The sequence below is a fragment of the Protopterus annectens genome, chromosome 1.part0 (genome assembly GCF_019279795.1).
Source record: "Protopterus annectens isolate FY-2018-M chromosome 1.part0, PAN1.0, whole genome shotgun sequence".
Lineage (NCBI taxonomy): Eukaryota > Metazoa > Chordata > Ceratodontiformes > Protopteridae > Protopterus > Protopterus annectens.
The window spans coordinates 717,643,558-717,669,134 of record NC_056725.1 but is presented as its reverse complement, the minus strand read 5'-3'; the positions used below and the strand labels follow the sequence as shown (position 1 = coordinate 717,669,134).

The window sequence follows — 25,577 nt, the reverse complement described above, 5'->3', positions numbered from 1 at the left end:
ATAAGTAAGTAAATAAATAAATACTGTAGTACCCAAGTTTGCCTAATTTGCCCTTTGCTTGGTTTTGATAAAATTGCTGCGAGAGGCCTCTAGTTTCCGAGGAAGTTATTTATACCCCTTGACCTATGAAGCGCCATCTTTTGTTAGCTCAACTTATGATAGTCCCTGGCTGCTGTCCGCTCTGCCCTAGCGTCTTTGCCCCTGGTAAGTGGTGTTAGTGGTCTCATTGCCTGGCTTACTATAATTGTATGCATTTGCGTATTAAATGGTCGTCTAATTGTTACAGCGTTTACTGTGGACTGAAGGTTTTGTCTTAGTGCCTAGCGATATATGTATAGCACTCTTGCTCTGCAACAGTAATTGCATACTTTGCCTAGTTATTGTTTGTTTGTAATTTGACTGGGGATATTAGTTTTCCTCTCACGCTGGCAAGGGTGGGATCTTTAATATCTGGTTATTCTATTTCTGCTAAGGCAGTATTGGTATCACTTATGCGACCCACGTGAAGGATTAGGTTTATGCTGTCTCTTAACCCCAAGTCCGCTATCTTGTTTGGGATACTCTGGGTCTATCTGCACTATGTTGTAGCTGTTTTTGTGACCGTGTGCTCACTCACCTTGCCCATTTGTTTAAACTTGGACAGGTTGTTAGTTCGACAATGGAGTGGATAACCTTCTTGCCTAGTACATGTTAAATTTGCATGCGAACTCGTGTTTTCTGCGTGTCATGACCAATAACTGTGGATATAGCCCATCTCCTTATTAGTATTGAGCTTATAGCCTACACGGCTATTGTAAACTGCGCCACCCATGTGGAATGAGACCAAGCATTCTGTCTTGAGTTTTTTTTTTTTTTACTCTAATTACAGCCCTGCAAGGGAACACTTGTTCCTGCAAGTATATGACTGTGAATCTGACTAACTTAAAGTTCTCAGCGATTTTCAGCTGAATCGGCTATTTGCAACCACGCCACCCATGTGGAGCAAGTCAAAACAGTCTGTTGGGTCTTACAATATTTACAGCCATGCAGGCTAATACCCTTTCCTAAAAGCATATGATTGTTGTGACTGTGAATGTGATACTTTTAAAGTGATTAATGCTTGTACAGCTGAAACGGCTTTTTACAAACTACGCCACCCACGAGGAGCTAATCTGAATCCCCTGGGAAACTCTATTTTAGGCTCACAGCCAGGTATGACTGGAAGTGAATATGCTTCACCTGAGAAGCTTGACTGAGTGTACTGTAGTCGCTTATTTCGTCCTATTAACAGCCTGTAATGGCGGTTTGTAGTAGTACCACCATTCTGACTCCTGTTTGAATGTGCCTAAGCTCATATTCTTCCTTTAATCGTTCACTTTACATACGCAGCATTTACTAGCTACCTCTATATTAAATTTTAAAACTGGTAACTACTTGCTGCTCACTAAATCTGCAAAGGGTATTTTCTTTTGGGACCTGCCACATGATAAAGCTGCTCAATTTAAGCAGCTTCCAGGGAATACTGTCCCCAAGATTTTTAAGGGAATTCATGCTGCTCCGCTTGCCAGACAAATATCCCCAGGGAATGGGGACCCCCACATGTAATGCTTAGCTTGCACCTACAGGCCATTAGTGGAATAACATATATCCTATCTTGTCTGGACTGCTTAAATGTTGACCTTATTCACTGTATTTTTTTGGTTCCTTTGCAACTATCCTGAATGCTAGTCCTTTGATTTGTTAGAGACATGCTTAGAATGCCTAAATGTATGTATCTACCTCATACTTAAATGTGAATGTTGTAATGTTGTATTTGCAACTACCATGAAGGCTATTCCTTTGATATGCTACAGACATGCTTAGATTGCATAAATATATGTACCTACCTCATATTTAAATGTGAATGTTTGAAATGTTGCTTTTGTTACTGCTAGCTTATACTACTTAATATATATGCTGAATGCTAACTTTTCTCTTCTGTATATTTGTCTCCCTTTCTCCCCAAAGTACCCAGCTCAACTTTCTCCTGCTCCTAATATAACCACTACCTACCTGGTGAGATAAGAATCCCATCCAAAGTCCAGCGACCTCATCTACCAGCTTCTTTTCTCTGCACCTTCTATCAAGGAAGAAAGAAAGTATGTTATGGGCTAAGTCCACATTATAAATCAGACCCCTGTCTACTACTTGCATCAGGGCTCCAAAGTTCACAGTGAGCTTGAGCAGCCAGCTTCCCTTTGCCCCTCCTCTCTATCTACCCAACGGCCAACTCACCTCTACCACTTACCTAAACCCTCTCTTACTATACATCTCTTCTACCACAGTTCTACACCAGTTAGCTCCATTACACACATACCTACAATACCAGATCTGCCCACTAGGTGGCACCCTTGTCCTATCCATCTTTCACTGCCTCTCTCTGTTCTAACTCTGTAATTTCAACTAATTTCTTATGTCCTTGACCTGATCCTCTTCATACTCACCTTGTGCCCTTTCAGTACTTTACCCCTCTGGCTCTCCTTTTCGGTAGACTCCTGTACCATCTCAGACCTTCTCCACTCAGGTCCTACCTTTCTAACCGGTAGCTAACTGCATTGCTGATAGTTTCCTCTCTAACTTCTATTCTGTTCTATTCTCTCTGTTCTAACTCTGTAATTTCAACTAATTTCTTATTTCTTTGACCTGATCCTCTTCATACTCACCTTGTGCCCTTTCAGTACTTTACCCCTCTGGCTCTCCTTTTCGGTAGACTCCTGTACCATCTCAGACCTTCTCCACTCAGGTCCTACCTTTCTAACCTGTATAACTTCTATTCCTTTTGTCTCTACCTGCTCCGTTTGCCCTGCAGGCTCACTCCGCTCCCCTACCCTACCCCCAATTCTCACCCCCCACTACATCTACATTTATACCCATTTAAACACTCCTACTTCCTCTCCAACATCGAAACTCCACCCCTTCCTCTTCCTATCTCCTCCCACTTTCATACAACCTCAAAACTCCACCCCTTCCTCTTCCTATCTCCTCCCACTTTCATACAACCCTTACTTCACATCCCTCCCTCCCTCCCTCCTCCTTACTCAACACCACTACATTGCTTATCAAAACCCTAACATGCTTAAACAATACAAATCCTTCCCAATTCAACTACTACTTCTCCTGAACCTTACCTACATCTACTATCTTACCCAACCTTATCCCATCACCCACTCACCACTCTTACACACAACCTGCCCTCTCCATACTTCACAATCCAACTTCTTCAACTCGATCTCCCCTGAACTATATCCCTTCAACAACAACCTATGTTTTCATTTCAAACTATTCCCCCCTCTTAAAACCTCAACTACTCTACCCTCCATACCTCCCAGTAATCTTTCAACTTATACCTCTCAATCAAAACAATCCAAATACCTCCACTACTTAACTCAACTTCTAACTTCCATACTTTTATCTGGTGATATACACCCTAACCCAGGCCCAACACCCCCCTCCTCAATATCTAAATCCATCCTACTTGCATCTTTTAATGCACAAAGCTTAGCCAACAAAATTCCAAATCTCCATGCCCGGCTACTCCATAACAAACCAGACATCCTAGCTATTTCTGAAACCTGGCTAAAACCTCATGTGAAAAATGAAGAGATTGTACCACCCAATTACTCTATCATCAGAACAGACAGAACCCATAAAAAAGGTGGTGGAGTAGCTCTAATCTACTCTTCCTCCCTATCCATAACACCCTATAATAAAGCCATTCCAAAGTTCGCTAATGCAGAATTAATACTAGCTCATCTTCAGCTAAGCAAACATGAATTTATATACATTGTCTCTCTTTACATTCCCCCTGGAGACAATGTCCCAATACTCGAAGAAATCCTCTCCTGGCTATCAGCTAACATCTGTAATGAAACTATAATCACGGGAGACACCAATATTAATTGGCCTTCCATTCAGTCCCCTACTCACCCCCTCAACATCAATCTATACAACTACTCTCAACTCATCAACTCCATATCTAGGCCATCCAAAGACTTCACTAGTGGCAACATTTTACACTGGATTCTAGTCTCCCAACCCCCACAACTAGTCTGACAGTGGAACCCTCCCTGACTCCCTCAGTGACCACCTTCCCATCTTCACTAGACATCTTCCTTCTCCATTACTAGCTACTCATACTTACTTAACTACCCAATGTCATAGAAACTTTAACCCAGAAGCTTTCTCTGACACCCTTAAATCACTTAACTGGTACCCTCTAAAAAACCCTACCACTTGAAAATGCAATAACTCACTTTAATACTACCTTCCTACATCTCCTAAATATTCATGCTCCCTTAATAACCAAAAGAATAAAAAGGAAAGTCTCCCCCTGGATTACTAAAAGTACACTAGCCACCATGCGACTTAGAGATAAAGCCTGGACACAATACCAGAGGAACAAATCTACATCTAACCTCAATGAATACAAAACTCTTCGCAACTCAGTTAAAAAGCTTATCTCAGCAGACCGTCGAAACTACTTCGTCCAACTTCAAAGCAACCATAAAACCAACCCACAAAAGTTCTGGAGAGGTATAACTACCCTGTTAAAACCTGGTACTACAGAAAACCCTAACCCCTCCCCAAATGTACAAGACTCTGATCTCGCTACCCAATTCAATTCTTTCTTCATTGACTATTTCCAAACTTACCTCTTCTTTTTCAAATAACAATCCACCTCCTACCTCCACTTCTCCTCATCCATCTCCTCCTCCAACTTCTTTCTCTCATTCCTCACCCTCTCAACCCCCTCAATTTTTCATTAAACCTATTCCTACTTCTACTATAAGAAAACTCCTGCAGAAACTAAAACCATGCACCAATGCCCCTGATAACATTCCCTCATACTTCCTCAGCATAGCTGCCGAAGCCATTGCCCTCCCTATCAGTATCCTAATCAACCGCTCTATCCAAGAAGGTCTTGTTCCTCAAATCTGGAAAAAAGCTTACATCATTCCCCTGCACAAAGGAGGAAATAATACTAATATTTCCAATTTCCGTCCCATCGCCATCCTCTCTCCCATTTCTAAAGTCCTAGAGAAATGTATCCACCTTCAACTCCTCCCCCATCTCTTGGACAACAACCTATTAACTCCTACTCAACACAGATTCAGACCCCATCATAGCACCATGACTGCCCTCCTTTCCTTCCTTGAAACTGTGAATAAAGGTAGAGATCTTGGCTTCACTGTATCTACCATCCTTCTCGATCTCTCTAAGGCCTTCGACACTATCTCTCATAACCTACTTCTTACTAAACTAGCTAACCTAAACCTCTCACCCTCTTCCCTCAAATGGTTTACCAGCTATCTCTCCAATAGGCAACAAGCTGGCAAATGGAAAAAGGCCACCTCCTCCTTCCTCATCACCCCCACAGATGTCCCACAAGGTTCCATACTGGGCCCCCTCCTCTTCAACATTTTCATTAATGACTTTTACCGCTCTATTCCTCTTGCAAACATTATCCAATATGCAGATGATTCCACAATCATCTGTGCTGCCCCATCTATACCAACTCTTTTAAAACTAACTCAAGATGCCTTCTCTACCACAGAACAATGGATGAAAGACAACCATCTAGCACTCAATGCTGCTAAAACTAAACTTATGATTTTTACCTCCTCTAAAACTAAGAATTTCTATCGAAATTTATTCTCCATCACTAGCTAAAATACAACACCTCTAGAGTTGGTAACTGAAACCAAACTACTAGGAGTTCAAATAGATGACAGGCTCAAATTCAACTCCCATCTACTATTAAACATAAAAAAAAGCCACCAAAAACTTGGCATGCTCTACCGACACAATCGGTTCCTCACCTCAACTACTAAACTTACTCTCTACTACATTTCTCTTACCCTCCCTTCTCTATGGAGCCTCTCTTCTAACAAGCCTACAATCATCTCTCAAAACCAAACTGTCCTCTTGTTACAATAAAATAGCCAGATTCGCCACTAGCAACAAATCATCAACCCATCACTGTGAATCTCTCCACAAACTAAACTGGCTAGAGCTACCAAACTACCTCTCCTATACTCAGCTCACCTATGCTCATAAACTCATTTTCAAGCCATCCCTCTGTCCCTCCCTCTCTACTACCCTTAAAATGCATCACACACAAAGACTTCTCAGATCAAACAATCAAAACCTTATAGAAGTTTACAGACCCCTCCACCCCCCCAGGACAATACCTCCTGTCACACTCTCTAGCACGCTTATGGAACTCCCTTCCCCCCTCCATCCGTACCATTACTAGCCTCCCATCCTTTAAAAAATCACTCCACTCTCATCTAACTTCCACATGGGAATGCTCCTGCTCCCATCCCTCATAACCTACACTTTACTTCAACACTCTTTCCCTTCCTTCTCTCACATCCCAGGTAACAAATTCTTGCTTGCTTCTATTATACAACTCCTTACTAGTATCTAGCAATTCCTTACCTACTGCATCTAACTACCTATCCTCAATCCTACTAGAGAAGAAAGAAAGAAAGAAAAAAAAATGATACTTTTGACATTATTAACTTTGACTGAAATACTTTTGATCAGTCTGTTTTACCTCTGTAATCTTCATGCAATCTATGTTTGTATATTAATCTTTGTGTAATCTGTATGAGAAGCTTTTCTCCCCAGGACTCCATTGAAAACGGGTTCTTCAGGCCCAATGGACAATCCTGGTTAAACAACTGCAAATAAATAAATAAATAAATAAATAAAGAATATCTGGCATTGTACATAGAGATGCATTGGTCTTTGTGGGTCTCTGAATATACTCATTTCAAGGTGGGGAAACTTGAGAGGTGCAATGGATTTCTTCTCAGCAGCATTCATTAAGTGAGACTGCTTCATTTGGGGTTAGCTCAAGCCTGGAGGTGCATAAGATACATCAACGATTATATTAATTTTCAAGGAATGTCCAGGAAAAAGGATCTTTGCCACAACCAAATAATCAAAGAGTATTTAAGCCTTGGTGATGGGGAAAGTGGTAGTTCTGATGAAGTTCCTTTTACATTCTATAGGACAAAAGCATTTTGTATAATGAATTCATTTTTTGTTCAACTGTTTCTTTACATTAAACTTTTTTGAATTTTCATTTGACTTCATTTTTTCACTTCCTGGTATTGGCATGAGAGGGATCCATTTCTTCAATTACATTAAGTTAAATGGTGCAGAAGTTAAGACCCCTTGCATAGGTAGGTGGAGACGTCTTGCCTAAACAGAAACAAATAGTTTCAAATTATATCAGTCAGTTTTCTTGTGATCAGTGCAGCTTTTGAGCATACAGTTGGTATTTGGCAGCCGGTAAAAGTAAAATAGGCCAAGTAATACTCCATACTGAAAGTTATTAGTCACCATAGATGCATATGAATGGAATAGCCTATCTGGAGGTGTGTGTGTGTGTGTGTGTGTGTGTGTGTGTGTGTGTGTGTGTGTGTGTGTGTGTGTGTGTGTGTGTGTGTGTGTGCGTATGCCCCTCCTGTTTTCTGGAAGCTGTTGGTAACACTGAAGAGAATTCAGTGGATCCTAATGCAGTGGCTTAACTTCACTTTATTCAGTTCTTCAGTTATTTTCGATCATTTGAAAACAGGTGACCTCAAAAGGATGTGATTCACAGTTAACTTGGTCATGGAGTCAAGCCAACCAAAAGTGAACATACTTCATATAGGAGTTGACTTTGTAAAAATGGGCAAGGACCTTATTGAAAAAAAAAACTGGGGAAACATCAACAGGAGAGGCATCCATATGATACATACAAATATATGGATTCGCAAGAAAGAAAGAAAGAACAAAACATTCTATTTTTTAAATATAATGGCAAAAATTTTACAAATGAATAATGCTCAGAATATCTTAAACAACAGAATGAATGGGACAGAGGGTATAAGCAGAAACAACCTTGGAAGGCAGGCTCAGACATGGACAGAATGGTTGCATGGGAAGGGGATAAATACTTTAGAGATACGTTAGAAAAGAAAAGAAAGACAAACAGAATGTCAAGGGGCTTAATGATAAAGACAGTGGGGAGTGGGGAGGAATGGATTTATGACTTATTAAAGTGGCAGATGGATCGGCAGAAAGGGACAGTGGAAAACTTGAGCTACTAACTAAATATGTCTGCTTATCCAGTGCAGAAGAAAAGGAGGGCATGTAGCACATGAAGTCAGCAGTCCTTTCAAAGCAGAAAGTGACATTTAACAATTGGCAATACTAAAGCCAGACAAGACCATGGGCCCTTATTAGATTCATTTATTTTTGTTTGTTGACCAGGGTAGTCCAACCTCATGATTTACAGCAGAGGCCTAGTGACAAACATGGCATAAGTACATGCAATGTAATCTTGTAGAAGAAAACAGAGGACTAATGATACTTCAAATCAACCTCATTTTATGTTTGTATTTTTTAACAGATTCATTTTTTTTAGCAAGAACTACATTCTTCACTGATTTTCTGTCATATATTCTTTTTTAATTTACACCATTATTATATATTTATTATTTATATGTTTAACTATATTGTCTTTAGAGATGGTCAGCTTTTCGGTTTTCTCTTGGCCATTTGTTACTGTTTTACAGGAGTACAGTCTGTTTAGTGTAAGCAAAATACGTACCCTGCACTATTATAGATGCTGACTGTATGAACTGACCTTTGACCTGAAGACATTCTTAGACTTATTCCTTATGTTAATTTAGCCACAGAGGAGAGGGTTAAAGCTATTAACTTCATATTTTAGTGCTAGCTTTGATTTCCTAAGTCTCCCTGTGATGTTACGGGAGTCTAAGCATGTCACATACACAGAAAATGATCCCAGGTCTCCACTGATAGAGGTACTTATGTCACATCAGCTGACAAGCTAAAACATTGAATAAAACAAAATTAAAAAGAAGTACAGGCAAAGTGTATTGTGTTTTCCAGATACCCATGCATACATAATAATTCTGGCAAAAAATATGCTTTGATTTTGCTTCAAGTATTTTTATTGTCGAGTGTCAGGTGTGCAAGCAGCTGCATTTTTTTGTCTTGTGCTGTACTTAGTAAACTCTGTGAATCACAAAGTCTGTAATGAAGTCAGAATCAATTTCACAGCATTAGATGAGTGGATGGGATGTGATACTTAACTTCCTCAACTATAATCATCACCCGACCCTATGTCACATTCTGTATATTTATAAGACCTGTTTTCTGAATAAATTAGGGGGATAGGGTAAAGCAAGTGAAGAATGGGGGGGGGGGTGTGATTTCTCACAATAGTTGCAGCAAGACAGAAGTAGTTGTTGTAGATGATCAAGGCTCTGAGGTTTTAATGGGCTCCTTGTCTCCTGTATTCAAAAGGGTAGAGAATATGATTCCTTCAACCTTTATGAGGTTGTGTAAATTATTTACTGTGTGAGTCTGAGCTACCCAGATTACAGTCACAGACTGTCCCTGGAAAAGGGCACTTTGTCTAGTGGGTTTACTTAGTTAACCTGCTTAACATATAGATTAAAAAAATGTTACCACTGTAAACAGAACCCGCAGCAGCATGGGTTTACATTGCATAGAATTATGCTTTTTAAAGTCTAGGTAGTAGAAAGAAAAGGAGAGGGCCCGGTGGATGCACTGAATTATTCAAGAAGTTTCCTTTAAGTGTAGGACCATCACCAGAAAGCTACAAGACATCTACTATACAGCTTAAAACACACACACACACACACACACACACATCACATCACATCACATCATCTGAGTTGCCATATAATTCATTTAATAAAGCCATCATGCAGTAGTATTTAAAGTTACGTTAAACACAGATGTACTGATCTCTAGAGATGTGACTTAATGATGGGTTATTAAATATCCAACTTTCACCCAATAAACAGATAAATAGCTCACTTTCATGCAGTTCACTTTAACAGTTTCACACTTCTGGCATTTTTACAACTGTACATCAGAAAATTATAGAGATTTAAAAATAAAAATATATAGTGATTAATGAACAAATAAGGACACTAATTTGGGTCTGATGATGGGACCTGATTGCCTGAGATTTGCAGATAAAGGGGAATAAAACACTGAAAAAAATATATAAACAGTTGTAACTGCATAAGGGTCAGATGAGCTGAAGGCATCCTTCAGGACTTTATACAGACACTTAAAGACTTAAATAAAGGACAAAGAGTAGGAAAGCGCATTATAACCATCTGAGGTTTTGCTCTGAAAATGTGTACATTTTTCTGGCATAGCACGTAAAAATCTACTGCCAATCATTAGCGGACCGGAGTTCCGCTGTGGTGACCCCTAACCGGGAAAAGCCGAAAGACACACACACACAGTCCACACAGTTAATTCATATAGCTATATGGGGAAGTTCTCTTATCTGCATATAGTGGGCCTGCAAGTTATTCAGGCTATTAGACATGGTAGAACTGTGTGCTATGTATTGTCTGAGATTCCCTAAGAAGCAGTAGTTGTATCACAAAGTGCAGTTTGGAGTTGGGAACTCTTCCACTCACTTGGCAGAAGTACGTTAGCTAGTGTATGTTGTGGTCCTTTCCACTTGCTGTGGTCTTATATGAAGTTAGGAAATGACTAAAATTAATTATGAAGCAATTTTCTGGGTTTGTAATGGGTATGAGATGCATGTTTGTTTATGTTTTTAGGTATTTGTGTGTGTGTGTGTGTGTGTGTGTGTGTGTGTATATATATATATATATATATATATATATATATATATATATATATATGTATGTATATATAAAATTTAATTTCAAGACTTTCTTCAGATTTCTGATCATTACTTCAGGGCAGCACCAAGGATCAAATGGTGGAAATTGAAAAAGAGTAATTGTGAGGTGGAGTTCAGGGAAGAGTCACTGGGTGGCAATGAAGAGTTACCGAATAGCCGGGTAACTACAGCAGAGCTAGTAAGGGAGATGGCTAGAAAGGTACTTGGTGTGAGATCTGGAAAGAGAAGGAGGACAAGGAGACCTGGTGGTGGAATGAGGAAGTACAGGAGAGTATACAGAGAACGAGGTTTGCAAAGAAGACGTGGGATTGTCAGAGAGATGAAGAAAGTAGACAGGAGTATAAGGAGATGAGGTGCATGGCAAAGAGAGGTGGTGAAGGCTAAGGATAAGGCATATGAAGAGTTGTATGAAAGGTTGGACACTAAGGAGGGAGAAAAGGACCTGTACCAATTGGCTAGACAGGGGGACCGAGCTAAGAAAGATGTGCAGCAGGTTAAAGGTGATAAAGGATAATGAGGGAAACTTACTCACAAGCGAGGAGAGTGTGTTGAGCAGATGGAAAGAGTACTTTGAGGGGCTGATGAATGAAGAGAATGAGAGGGAGAGAAGGTTGGATGATGTGCGGATAGTGAATCATGAAGTGCAGTGGATTAGCAAGGAGGAAGTAAGGATAGCTATGAAGAGGATAAAGAATGGAAAGGCTGTTGGTCCAGATGACATACCTGTGGAAGCATGGAGGTGTTTAGGTGAAATGGCAGTGGAGTTATTTATTTATTTTTTCCAATAATTTGTATTTATTATTTACAATAATACAGAACAGCAAACAGGATGTAACATAAGAAAAAAGAACACATATGATCATCAATCAATTGTTATACATTGAAAGTAATACAATAAGAGGTAAATCAGCCGACAATACTATCTACACTATATACGTAGATGCTTTCAACTAGATTGTTTAATGAAATCTTGGAAAGTGAGAGGATGCCTGAGGAATGGAGAAAAAGTGTTTTGGTACTGATTTTTTAAGAATAAGGGTGATGTGCAGAGCTGTAGTAACTACAGAGGGATTCAATTGATCAGTCACAGCATGAAGATATGGGAAAGAGTAGTGGAAGCTAGGTTAAGAAGGGAGGTGATGATTAGTGATCAGCAGTATGGTTTCATGCCAGGAAAGAGCACTACAGATGCAATGTTTGCTCTGAGAGTGTTGATGGAGAAGTACAGAGATTGTCAGAAAGAGTTGCATTGTGTTTTTGTAGACTTAGAGAAAGCATATGACAGGGTGCCTAGAGAGGAGTTGTGGTATTGTATGAGGAAGTCAGGAGTGTCAGAGAAGTATGTAAGAGTGGTACAGGACATGTACGAGGGTAGTGTGACAGCGATGAGGTCTGCGTTGGGAGTGATGGATGCATTTAAGGTGGAGGTGGGATTACATCATGGATCAGCTCTGAGTCCTTTCTTATTTGCAATGGTGATGGACAGGTTGACAGACGAGATCAGACAGGAGTCCCTGTGGACTATGATGTTTGCAGATGACATTGTGATCTGTAGTGAGAGTAGGGAACAGGTGGATGAGACCCTGGAGAGGTGGAGATATGGTCTAGAGAGAAGAGGAATGAAGGTCAGCAGGACTAAGACATAATGTATGTGTGTGAATGAGAGGGAGGATAAAGGAATGGTGAAGATGCAGGGAGTAGAGGTGGCGAAGGTGGATGAGTTTAAATACTTGGGATCAACAGTTCAGAGTAATGGTGAGTGTGGAAGAGAGGTGAAGAAGAGAGTACAGGCAGGATGGAGTGGGTGGAAAAGAGTGTCAGGAGTGATTTGTGACAGACGAGTACCAGTAAGAGTGAAATGGAAGGTCTGCAAGAGAGTAGTGAGACCAGCTATGTTATATGGGTTGGAAACAGTGGCATTGACAAAAAGGCAGGAGTCAGAGCTGGTAGAGTTAAAGATGTTAAGATTTGCACTGGGTTTGACGAGGGTGGACAGGATTAGAAATAAGTATATTAGAGGGTCAGCCCAGGTTGGAAGGTTTGGAGACAAAGCCAGAGAGGCAAGTTTACGTTGGTTTGGACATGTGCTGAGGAGGGATGCAGAGTATACTGGGGAAAAAAGATGCTAAGGATGAAGCTGCCAGGTAACAGGAAAAGAGGAAGGCCTAAGATAAGGTTTATGGATGTGGTGAGAGAGGACATGCAGGTGGTTGGTGTGACAAAGCAAGATGTAGAGGACAGGAAGAAATGGAAACAGATGATCCGCTGTGGCGACCCCTAATGGGAGCAGCCGAAAGAAGAAGAAGACTTCAGAATGAAAAGATGCCAAAACTTCTGATTACCTCTATGTGCAAAACAGTTCTAATGCTAATTCTTAAACTGCTCACTTTATTCGGAAGGGTCATGGTTAGGTTGTACCTTACCTCCTGGTACTCTGTGTACAAGGCACTAGACAGGAGCTAATAATCCTGGATAAAAGCTACTCCATTGTGACACGCACATACACACACACACACACACACACACACACACACACACACACACACACACACGCACAAATGGCTCCCTTTTGAAATGTAAGGTTTTGAAGTGCTAAGTCCTGATACACCATAAAAAATGAAAAAGATTGAATATCAGACATCCCTCTTCTCATCTAAACCTGTTTTTCCTGCACCCCACAGCCGGTGTTTACCAACTTCTCTATCTCTGTACCTTGGATAAAAGGGAATATTCCAAGCAAAGCCAATCTCAGACTTAATATATAGATACAGACAGATATATGTCTGGATTTTAACATATTCAGTGACCAAATCAGTGGACTCTGCTTTCTGAGTGCCAGTATTTCAAATGGTTTTACACACACACACACACACACACACACACACACACACACACACACACACACACACACTCGCACACTCACACACACAGTTTGAAAGATCACTGCTTTACTTCTGCCATGTCTTGGGAAATGGTAGGATTGGATCAACTACAGAAAGTCGTGTGGACACAGAGAAATGCACAGAAGGCATCCCTGCTGAGAAATGACCTTGAGAATCAAGCAGTGTGAGGCTACAAATCCACCACTGTGAGACTGCACTGCTTTATTTCTAATGCTCCTCTGATCAAATACAAGGCTGAAAAATGTTTATTACAGTGGCAGCATAGTCAGTAAACATAATGACCTTGTTTCTGTCTCTTGATCTCAGTACTAGCTGACTTTCTAAGTAGTCTTCCAGACTTAATAGTATTTCAGACAGTCTGTGCTCTGCCCTTCTGATACTGATTTACTAGGAACTGCTTCAGGTAATGCCTCTTTATGCATTCTGTCAGGATATTCTGTATTTCAGTAAACAGTGTATTGTCCCCGTTTACTGCCAGAAGTTCCAAATCGGACATGTCTTTCAGTATCTCTTGGAGCACTTCTTTGATTGCCTCTTTGATATAGAATCTACAAACACAGCCTCTGTATTCAACAGGCAAACTGAGACATGTTGTTTAGCACTTCCCTGACTGACTGTTGAGCCCTACTACTGGCCACTCTGAAGATGGGTTCATTGCTCCGGCCCATTTGATACACTGGGCAAGGTTTCAAGCAAAAAGAAATGGAAACTGTTATCTACATTATAGGTACTGGAGACCCTATCTAACTTTCTGTGGGCAGTTATGGCTTCTAGAAATTGCAATTTGCAGCAGTCACCTGCATGCAGCCACACACGCCAGTCTCTTACCAATGCAGTGCACCTCTGCTCAGGACTACCACAGCCCAGGAAACAGCAGCTATTCACGTATATGCCTGTAGGTGTCAGCCAAGAACCAAGCAGGAGCATCACTATTCTCTAAGGATGGCCAAGTTGGTAGAGGTTGCTCATTTGATCCTCCCTTGCTCTTCACATGCATCTCCTATACTGAGTCATCTCAGTCTCAGTTGTAAATTTATCCCTCCATGCCATGGGGCTAGGCCAGTCTGAGGCATATTTGTTTTGAACACATGACTCTTTCTTCTGCCTGCTTTTCTGTGAAACCTTACTGCATTGTCACTCTGTCCACTAGTTTAAGGAAGACAGATATTGTATTAACAGATACAGCATGTACTGTATCAGGGCGGCACAGTGGTGCAGCAGTTAATGCTGTCGCCTCACAGCAAGAGGTTCTCTGGTTCGATTCTCGGCCGGGGTGCCTTCTGTGTGGAGTTTGCATGTTCTCCCTGCGTTCGCGTGGGTTTCCTCCGGGTAGTCCGGTTTCCTCCCACATTCTAAAGACATGCGTCTGGAGCATTTCTCCCCGGGCTTCTGCTGAAAACAGGATCTGTGGAACCTAGTCGGACTTTCCCGGTCAACAAATGTTAAATAAAATAAAATAAATAAATCTTTTAATTACAGTACTGTTTTGTCTAGACTGTTTTTTGATTTCAGTCTCTCTTGAAGCATAATAATTTTCAAGCTAAAGTAAGCAAATAAGACTAGGAATGTTTAGTGTACAATCTTCCATCAGCTGAGCTGGCAAAAGACCTTGCCAGCAAGTATCCCAATATTCCAGCATAGTAAGTCTGTGTAATATGCAATGTAAATACTTTCTGATTCCTTTGTGAGATTATATATAGTTGTTATATCAGCCATTTAATTTTAGGTGATTAAGATAAGTAGTTACATGCTGAAATGTCCATTATTTTGAAAAAATGTATTCATCTCCATATTGTATACATACAGGGACCATTGTTTAAGTTCATCAGTCATACCAGTACTTGCAATATCTGTACATTTTATGACACCGGAAACTTTGAATAATACTCCACAACCATCAAGTGCATGTACTACTGACATTTAAACTTACTGGTTCTTACTTTGCAGCATGGCCTGGAATCAAACAAGGAATAACATATTCTCTTGGATTATTAATATGAAAGGCACAACAGTCTTGAATCACTTGCTGTATTTGCACTAACATAGCTGGGCATTACAACTCAAATGTTAATAAGCTCTTCTGTAATGATTCACAGTTCTGAAATGCATCCCAATTATTCTTTCCAACATTTCTTTCATTTGCTGACAGAGCACAACTTATTTTTTTAATCCTAAGGATCACACCTCATATGTAGATTATTTATTTTTTAACTGAAAACTATGGCTGTATTTATTAAAGAACATTTATTTCCTGGCCAGGCTCTTGCTGCAAAAGTTTGAAGTATCTTCAGGTCTACATCACTCTCTGAAGTTAACACTTTAAGTGCATTTTAGTTATAGTAGACAGCTGTGAAATTATGCATTTTATTTCCAGTTCCATGCAGAAGTTGTTACCCTGGTAGATATGAACAGCTGCAGCTCTATACAGATTACTTCTGTAATCTCAATAACATTTTCTGTAGAGTTGGTGGTGACTATATGATGACTTCTTATAATGGTTTATGGTCTATTTCACCCAGCACTCTTTCCCTGTAAGTATATTAATAGAACATTTTCCTCCATGTCCTATAACAACTTACACTTTTCTATATGAACATACCTTTCCTGGCATTCTATAACAGCACTGGACACATAAGCAGTTTGTTTATCACCTTGCAGAAAGTTTTGCAACAGATTTATTCTGATTTGCATCTACTTGTTATGGAAATGACTTATTTAAATCAACATAATACAGGAATTTCAATTACTTTAATCCAGGAACATTGTACATCATGCTCCATTAGATTCCTTACTGGCAAACTTGTATCTGAGAGACCCAGAATAAACTTTAACTGATATTGCAGCTTCGCAAGAAGTCAGCCTATTTGTCTGCAGGAGCAGGCATTTGCATTGTTGCTCTTATCTCTACACTGTATGGCTTCAAGTCTTCAGACATTAAGAAGAAAGCCATATATCTCAGCTTATAAATCCAATTTTAATCTTACTTTAATTTAACATGAAGTTATTTTTTTCTACTCTTTAGTAAATAGTCAAATTCGCATCATGCTGTTAATTTAGTCAGATCACAGACTAGTTTGCTGACAGCTATATTTACAGCACCACCAAACTATTTTGTGACTGATTTATTTGTTTGTTAATTTTTAGCCAGATAATTGGAAAGGTCCGTAAACCCTTATCAGCCATGTGACATCGCCACTGTGGGCCAGTAATCAAGGAGCCTGAATCCTGACCACTGACACTGGAGAATGACGTTCACTTGGGATACAAATGGTTGCACTCATTATTTCCACATGCAGACCTCTCTGCATCAAGCACAATTCCCTTAAGAGCCTACACACTCAGTCTGGGGTCTTGATTTCTGTATCTGTCTCCCTCCATGTCCTTAATAAGACTGCCCAGTAGTACAGCTGTAAGGTTAGGTCCTCAGCCGAGTGTCCAAGCCAAGTTTTCCAGCTTCCACTCTGTGAAAGCAGTGCTTCATGTCCCTGCCCCTAGTAGCTGACACATACACCCTTTGAGATTTAATTTTCACACACACACAAAACACACACCTGGGAAAGGCTGGCGCAGATTACCTGATCTACCAACTTTGCCCAGACTATAAGGTAGATTCAATGTCACCAGTCAGTTACTATAAGGCTCTTAAAAGGGTATCCAATTATGCTGAGTGAAGTTAATATTAATACAAATGGTAATGTTAACCAAGCAGCAAAGCTTTCAGGAGTGGCAAGAGATATCACCAAATAAATATGTGCAAATACTAAAGCTTAAATATTTTTCTAAAAGGACCAGCCATAACAAGATGTTTAAATGTATTTAATAATAAATAATAAAAGAACATGGAAATACTAAATATCTATTTACAGTAAATACCTGAGTTTCAGATACAGAAAATATTAAAGATAACATTGATGGAAAGTTTCACACAGTTGTAGAAAAACAGTATTTAGCTAGTCTCCCTATTTATTCCTGATTGACTAAAATAATTACTTTCCCTACTTACTGAATAGAGCAAGACAAGATAATGTGGGTGAGTGGTACTTGTTGTCATGCAAGACAGAATGCTGAGACCAGTCTTCTACTCATATCTAAATATTATTTCTGGCTTTCAGAATGGCATTGCACACATCTAGTCATCTGATTCTATTTACCATGCTATCATGAATACTATAAGCTGACAGGATTTTAGCACCTATGTGTTACCATTATACACAGATAGAGCTTTGCTCAGATCTTCTGGAAGTCATAAAGTCATAAAATCATTCCACTTTTCTTACAGGAACTACCAACTATTCTCTAGTCCAGACATTGCATCTCTGGCTCCATTCAGAAGTGTTGGATAACATCTTTATGGCTTAACCTATAAAGTAATATAGTTTAAAAAGTCAGATGGATTAAGATTCACCTCTTCACTTCCAGTCTATGCTCTTACAATGTATACATTTAAACAGTTACAATAATGCATGTACATCTCTTTTCCTTCCAGCAGGGCACACTGTTAATACATTTCAGCACAAGCAAACCTCACAAATACATTTTCACCACAAGCATCTGTACAAATCAGATTGACATGCAAATAACACACAATTATCTACAAAATTCCAGATAGCCATGCTAGGATAAGCCACACATCCCCTGCCCTACATCTCCTGGCATGGATGCCAGTACCTCCTATCATCACAGGCCACAACCAGGACTATAAAGACAAGGGTATATATGGGCAATTTAGGGTAAACAGTCAAGGAAATATTTTGGGGAGGTGGGAGGAAACTGTTTAAGGAGAGATCAGGAGTGAACTCCATGCCCAGGAAGCAGTGGGCCATTGTACAGCAATTCTCTGAGACCCATTAGGTGCTGAAGAATCATCAGATGGAAGTCACAAAGAGCTGCACCTTCCCAAAAGTGAATTAAAAGTGCACAGGCTCGATTTTTGTCATCAAGCCTGATTTACCATAGTCCCTGGTTGGCATGAAACATAAAACACATGCTTTGCTCCTGGCATACAAAACTTCTTTAGCTGTGTGAAGTGCATAATGCTCTGTTTATACCTTTTTATGCTTTTGTGGATCAATACAAAAACAACATTTGTCTGTTTTTTCAACTTTACAACAGCAGTGAAGTGATTACAGTCACAAAGAGCTATGTAAATCTAGTTGCAGAAGCAGAGCTAGGCTGAGGTGAGGTGCTCAGTGCAACACCTGCCTTCTGGCAGATGATGAAAAAACAGTATACCTGCAGCACTATATAGTTATATATACACAAATCCCATTCCTCCCTTTGTATGCATACCCCTTTTTATTTCTTATAATATGTAAAATGCAACATTTACCAATAAGCATTTGTAAGTGTCAAATTGCACCCTTGGAGAATATAACTGACTGTGCTTGTGTTCAGTTTTTTATTGGTAAAACTGTACATTGAATGCTCAAGTTTGAAAATACCTCTATGATATTAGGAGAAACTTTTCTACAAATTTATGTTAGAAACATTGAGGAGGATCTGAGCACCAGACAAAACAATTTTCATGATCTGCAGCATGCTGGTTTGGATCAATCTGGAGGTGATTTGACACACGAATTGTTGTTTTCTGAAGTTAAACAGCAGGGGCAATGAATGGTGCAGTGGGGACTGGGCTGAATGATTTTATATTTATATAACCTTTCTAAAAGGAAAGAAAGTTATCATTTGTTTTCCAAAAAACTATTCAACTATATTACTTTCTGCTGTACACATATTAGGTGTAATGGTAACTGAATACATTGACTGTGCTTTTAACTATCAACTCTTTCTGGTTTATTGTAAAATAATATGTCACTCGGTTTTAGGACTTATCTAAATACATTTTGCAAAAGAAATTTCTTGAACTAAGCATGAAGAAAGACAAGGGCAGGAGCATTTGTCCTAAAGTAGCCTTTTTTTCCAGTTTGCATTTATGTACTCTAATTTAAAAAAAATGATTTATTAAAAGCTGATACTATGTTAATGGTGCTACATACTGGCCTCCTCTGTTATTTCTTGTCAGTGGTCAGCTGTGTGGTGCTATACTGGTTTGTCCGCCCATTACTTTACTTAAAGGTGTTTGTGGCTGCTTCTCTGCCTAACACATAAGCCTGAATAACAATACATTCCTGTCATGAGCATTGTCTGGAGCCTATCCTGTCCACCCTCTATATCTCCTACCATCATTTTGGCATAATTCTATGGAAACTAATAGGTGAAAAATGAGAGTAATATATCCAGTTGTCATTCACTTCCTAGTTAAAAACTAAGAAATGAATTTGTGTGTTTTTACAGAAGAGGGTGAATACTTCCTAAAAGTACTGATTCCAAGTTATGCAGCCGGATCTATTATCGGCAAAGGTGGGCAGACCATCGTTCAGCTACAAAAAGAAACTGGTGCCACCATTAAGCTATCCAAGTCTAAAGACTTTTACCCAGGTAAGTGTTATCATGCATGTGCAATTACACAATGACACCATTCTGAATGTTGTTGGTAGGTCCAGTTAATATTACTTTGAAAATGCACAAAGTAACTGTCCTTTTTCTGAAAATCCCACTGCTTGCTAGGAAGTATTGTAGACCACACTTTGATGTAGTTCTCTTTTGTTATTAAGAGTACACCCAGATCACTACTGTCATTACCGAAAAGGGCTGCTTTATGATATAATGAGGTTATTTTTTCATTCTAGCAAATTTCTGTATGAAGTAAGAAAGTCAGCCCTTTGGTCTAGATGAGAGAGAGATTTATTATGCAATGAATTGCTGTTTATTTTTCCTTCTAGACCTTTTCTTACAAATACATTAAACCAGATATTACCTTCTGTTTTTGATTGCCATGTTGACTGATTATATTCAAGTCAAATGTCAGGATCACAAGCTGTGTTAAAAGTTTGTAACAAGAGCTTGTTAGCAGAATTCTGGGATCTGTGAAAATATTTAATCACCCAAATTTATTTAAAGCACACAATGGTCACTTAAACCTGAGCTTCTTTGATGTCTTATAGTTTGTGTCAGGAGTAATACAATCATTAGTGACCTGCTAAGAGTTACTGACTGCATTCTCTTGCTACTGATTGCCGTTTCAGTGAACCAAGAGCTACATATCATTCTGTGTGATTATTGAAGGGATAAGGAAAGCATCCTATTAAGTCCGTACTGTGTTACAATCTAACAAATATTACAAAGTAGAATAATATGTCTAATATAATGGCAGTGCCTTGCTATGCATTAGGCAAGAAGGAATATCAGAGACTGGGGGCTTTTTAATGTGTCACTGTATGCATTTTAGTTTGGCATGAAATGCAACAGACAGGAAATCAGACTGTTTATGAAAAAGGTTGGAACATCAGTTTTCTACTAAGAGCTCATCCAGCCTTGAAGCTCTGTGAAGTATTCACCCAGATATCCGTATGGATTCCAAGCTGAAATTTAGCCCTTTATAAATTAATACATATTAGTGTAGAACATGGGAGGGATGCTGTTAAATCTGACTATAACAGGGAAGTGCAGATTTTGTAGCTTGAGATGGGGATCATCAGAGAATAACAGAGATTCACTGTTCTTTTGGGAGCACTTGGGCAGAAAGCATACAGAGAACAGATGGCAACCCCCTGCGCAAACTTCATTCAACTTGTGTCCCTTCGAATTGTGTTCTTCACCAGAAAATTATGTCCCCACTGATTTGCAGTATGTACAATGGCAGAAAGTGATTACTGAATCAAAATGGTAATGAGATCATTTACATTTTCACTGGAGCATCTGTATGCTAATGGGTGGAGTTGCTTCCTGGGTCATAACCCCTTACATCTGCTACACTGATTGCATGGATTACTGGCTGCTTATCACTATAAGCCAGCAGGCAGAAACCACTATCTCCCTCAAGGAGGATTTTTATTTATGTTTAGTCACCCATGAGACTATTTGATGGGGTTCAAAGTGGCCATCTGTAAATGAGGAGTTGAAATTAACATAATGCCAGTCCATTTCAAGGAGTTCACAGGGGTTAACTATTTATTAAACAGGATCACTTGATTCTGTGCAGAATTCCAGATATGAAGAAAAACTATACAGTGTGGTAGTTAATTGTTGTCACAAACCTTCAGACCACTGTTCTGGGACATGTCATTCATATGCCATGTATTGCATTCACAAGACAGAAAGCAAACTGACTTGTAGGCCTAAAGAGAAGTGATTTCATTACAAGTACAGTATGCACATTTTGCAAGTTGCCGGTAGAGCATTTAGGCAAGGAATTCTCACAGTTTAAAGGAGTACCAGAACCCTACATGGAACAGAAATGAGAGACAAAGGATGTATAAACTTGTTGTTGAAAACAAATGTGATGTTTTCCAGATGTATGTACAGAATGAGTGAGCAGGGGTAATGTGCTCCAAATGTATATACAGAATGGGTGAGTAGGGGTGATGTGCTCCAGATGTATGTACAGAATGGGTGAGTAAGGCTGATGTGCTCTAGATGTGTATACAGAATGGGTGAGTAGGATTGATGTGCTACAGAAGTATGCACAGAATGGGTGAGTAGGGGTGATGTGCTCCAGATTTGTATACAGAATGACTGAGTAGGGGTGATGTGCTCCAGATATGTATACAGAATGACTGAGGAGGGGTGATATGCTCCAGATATATATACAGAATGGGTGAGTAGGGGTAATGTGTTTCAGATGTATTTACGGAATGGGTGAGTAGGGGTGATGTGCTCCAAATGTGTATACAGAATGGGTGAGTAGGGGTGATGTGCTCCAGATGTATGTACAGAATTGGTGAGTAGGGGTGATGTGCTCCAGATGTATGTACAGAGTGGGTGAGTAGGGGTGATGTGCTCCAGATGTATGTACAGAATGGGTGAGTAGGGGTGATGTGCTCCAGATGTATATACAGAATGGGTGAGTAGGGTTAATGTGCTCTAGCTGTATATATAGAATGGGTGAGTAGGGTGATGTGCTCCAGATTTGTATACAGAATGGGTGAATAGGGTGATGTGCTCCAGATGTGTATACAGAAGGGGTGAGTAGGGTGATGTTCTCCAGATTTGTATACAGAATGGGTGAGTAGGGTGATGTGCTCCAGATGTGTATACAGAAGGGGTGGGTAGGGTGATGTTCTCCAGATTTGTATACAGACTGGGTGAGTAGGGGTGATGTACTCCAGATGTGTATACAGAATGGGTGAGCAGGGGTGAAGTCTGAGGCAGATAATAAATGTGCAGTGGATTGGAAAGCTTGAGCTTAAATGCATGTATCCATAGGAAGAGGCAGTAGCCATAACTTATCACATGGAATAAAAATGCTAAGTTTAAGGAAAGCTGGTTAGATATAGGCATTAGTTTAACTTCTTTCACATTGAAGGACCTCTTATACTTATGGTTTCCTCACTTGTGAAGGTAAAAGGCTGTATTAACTGTTTCTGAAAATAACTACCATGCTTCGGTGATAGCAGTGTGATGTGCAGTAATCCTTCATAGGGTCCCAAGTGGGATGCAGTGCAAAATAGGATGGACTGATACATTAAGCACGCTTGATAACATTTCTACAGTGCTTAACAGATTGTCAGGGCTTGAACATATAAGTAATAACTGAGAGAGTAACTCTTTTTCATTGCAAGCTACATTATACTTCAAACCTAGTAAAGGTTTTGGCTAAGTTACATTCATGTTAACACTTTCCTTGGCTTCTTTTTATTGTAGTTACACTTTATTGGCTGGGTTAGCCTCTTTTCGGGGGAGACCCAAGGTGATATTTATACTACTAGGAAAAATTTGGCCAGGGCATTGTCGAACTTTCCCTACTCTTTGCAATACGTGCTGTGGGATCTTTTACATCTACTTGAGCTGCCACCAACTCAAGCAGAAGAGGACCTCGGTTTAACATCTCATCTAAAGAACAACACCCTCCAGAAGTACACTGCAGTGTCAGCAATTGAAACACCCGGAGTGGGAATAGAACCCACATCCTTCAGGCTTTCCAGCACCAAATGTGAATGTGCTACCTGCTCAGCCACTGACACTGCTTCCTTTGCCATTAGTGACCATTAACATGAGTGTTGTGATGCCCAGATATTGGCAAGCTATGTTTACTGTACGAAAAGCATTGTATTTAGTGTTTTATTATGTGTGTGTGTGTGTGTGTGTGTGTGTGTGTGTGTGTGTGTGTGTGTGTGTGTGTGTGTTGGGAATAATGACTGGTTTCCTACTTTGCACTCTCTCCTGTCACTAATTTTAAAGTAATGTAATAGTAGCAGTCGGGTATGCATAGCAATTGTAGTGTAGCTTTCTTCTAGTACTTTTAATAGCTGTGACTTTATAGAGAAGCTCACTAGTTGTTCAGTGTAGCCAGTGTCAGAAACATACCCTATCTGCTTGATCTCATATTAACATATTAAACCAGAGGCCATCTGCAATCTGACAGTCAAGCTGTAAATGAGAAGATTCCGACTTTCTTTTGTAGATAAGCAGATTTGTGGTTTGGGTTGCTGTGATTGGAAGATAAAACACAGACAACACTGGATAGTTGTGTTTATGTTGTTGGGGAACGTGATGCTGGTTTGTATGACAGTCACATAAAACTGTTCAGGCTCAACTCCTTGCATATAAATTATCCCAGACATATTCTAGGCTGCAGCATTAATAGGAAACATTATTCAGTTTCCTAATTTTCATTTCTAAGGCGATAAATTTACTGTGTGTGTCTATTGAGATGGTGGCAGAGTTTTCTTCTGTCATCTGCCTGATTTATCAGTTTCTGTATGCACAAATATCTACTATCTCTCTAGCTGCCCTTTTATATGTATCTTGGGCAGTATGTAAATTACTGTTAAAGAAAACAAAACATATTTCAGTGGACATGCTAAGAAATTCACACTGAGACAGAGGTCTTTAGTTGTTGTTGTTGTGTCTTTCGGCTTTTCCCAGTTAGGGGTCGCCACAGCGGAACTCCGGTCCGCTAATGATTGGCAGTAGATTTTTACGTACCGAGTTGCCAGCCTGACGCACAACCTTCAATGAAGGTACGCCCATTCACGCATGTCTCCAGGCAGAAGATGCTCTAGCTGAGAATCAAACGGGACAACGTCTTAATGTCAGGCGACAGCGCTACCGCAGCACCACCACCGCAGTAGACAGAGGTCTTTAGTAATGCAGCCAAAACAAAAACAGGGTATTTTACATTTCATCCTAAATAATTCATCATATCTTATGTGGTCACAAACAATCTGACCAGTGTTCTGACTTAGCCTCTGAAACATTTGGTTATTAAACACAGATGTTCTTGCTGTGACGCAGTTGTGGGCGACAACTAGATATGTTTAAAAAAGCCAAATCCATGAGGAAATGCATTAGAACCAAGACAGAAACATTCTGTCAAAACACAGAAATATATATTCAAAGCATTCTTGTAAATTCTGTTTTCAAGACAACATTATTGTTAAGTGAATTTCTCAGGGGTGGAAGTACACTAACACAATGCCTCAAAATACACATCAACACACAGGTATTTAATAAGTCATTCATTCAGTCATTATTTCATAAATTTCTTGATATCTGCTTTATCCAGTGCAGTTGTGAAGGAGCCAGAGCCTATCTTGGTTACCACTGAACACAAAACAATCTGCCACTGCGTAAGATAGTAGCTTTTTTGCAGTATGCGCAGGCACACCAACATGCCAGCATGCATACACACACACACACACACACACACACACACACACACACACACACACACACACACACACACACACACACACAGACACACACACACACACACATATGGCATGCATTTCTGCAGGCAGCATGGAGGACTGTCATTTTATCTATGGTAAGGGAAGAATTTAGAGCTCTTAGTCAAAACCCAGCCAGAGCAAGACATGTGAACAGTGTACAGAAAGCAGCCAAGTCCACAACAATATGTGTGCCTATCAGGA

The 25,577-nt window shown here is 39.8% G+C and overlaps 1 protein-coding gene across 5 annotated transcripts in view; it reads left to right on the top strand.

The window, feature by feature from the left end:
- Positions 1-25,577, top strand: part of LOC122794270 (RNA-binding protein Nova-1-like) — a 494,050-nt gene that overhangs the window by 171,708 nt on the left and 296,765 nt on the right. For all 5 annotated transcript variants that reach the window (XM_044062528.1, XM_044062566.1, XM_044062539.1 and 2 more), the window contains one exon: positions 19,939-20,082. In XM_044062528.1, the coding sequence (XP_043918463.1) occupies positions 19,939-20,082 (144 nt within the window). The remainder of the gene's footprint in view (positions 1-19,938; positions 20,083-25,577) is intronic.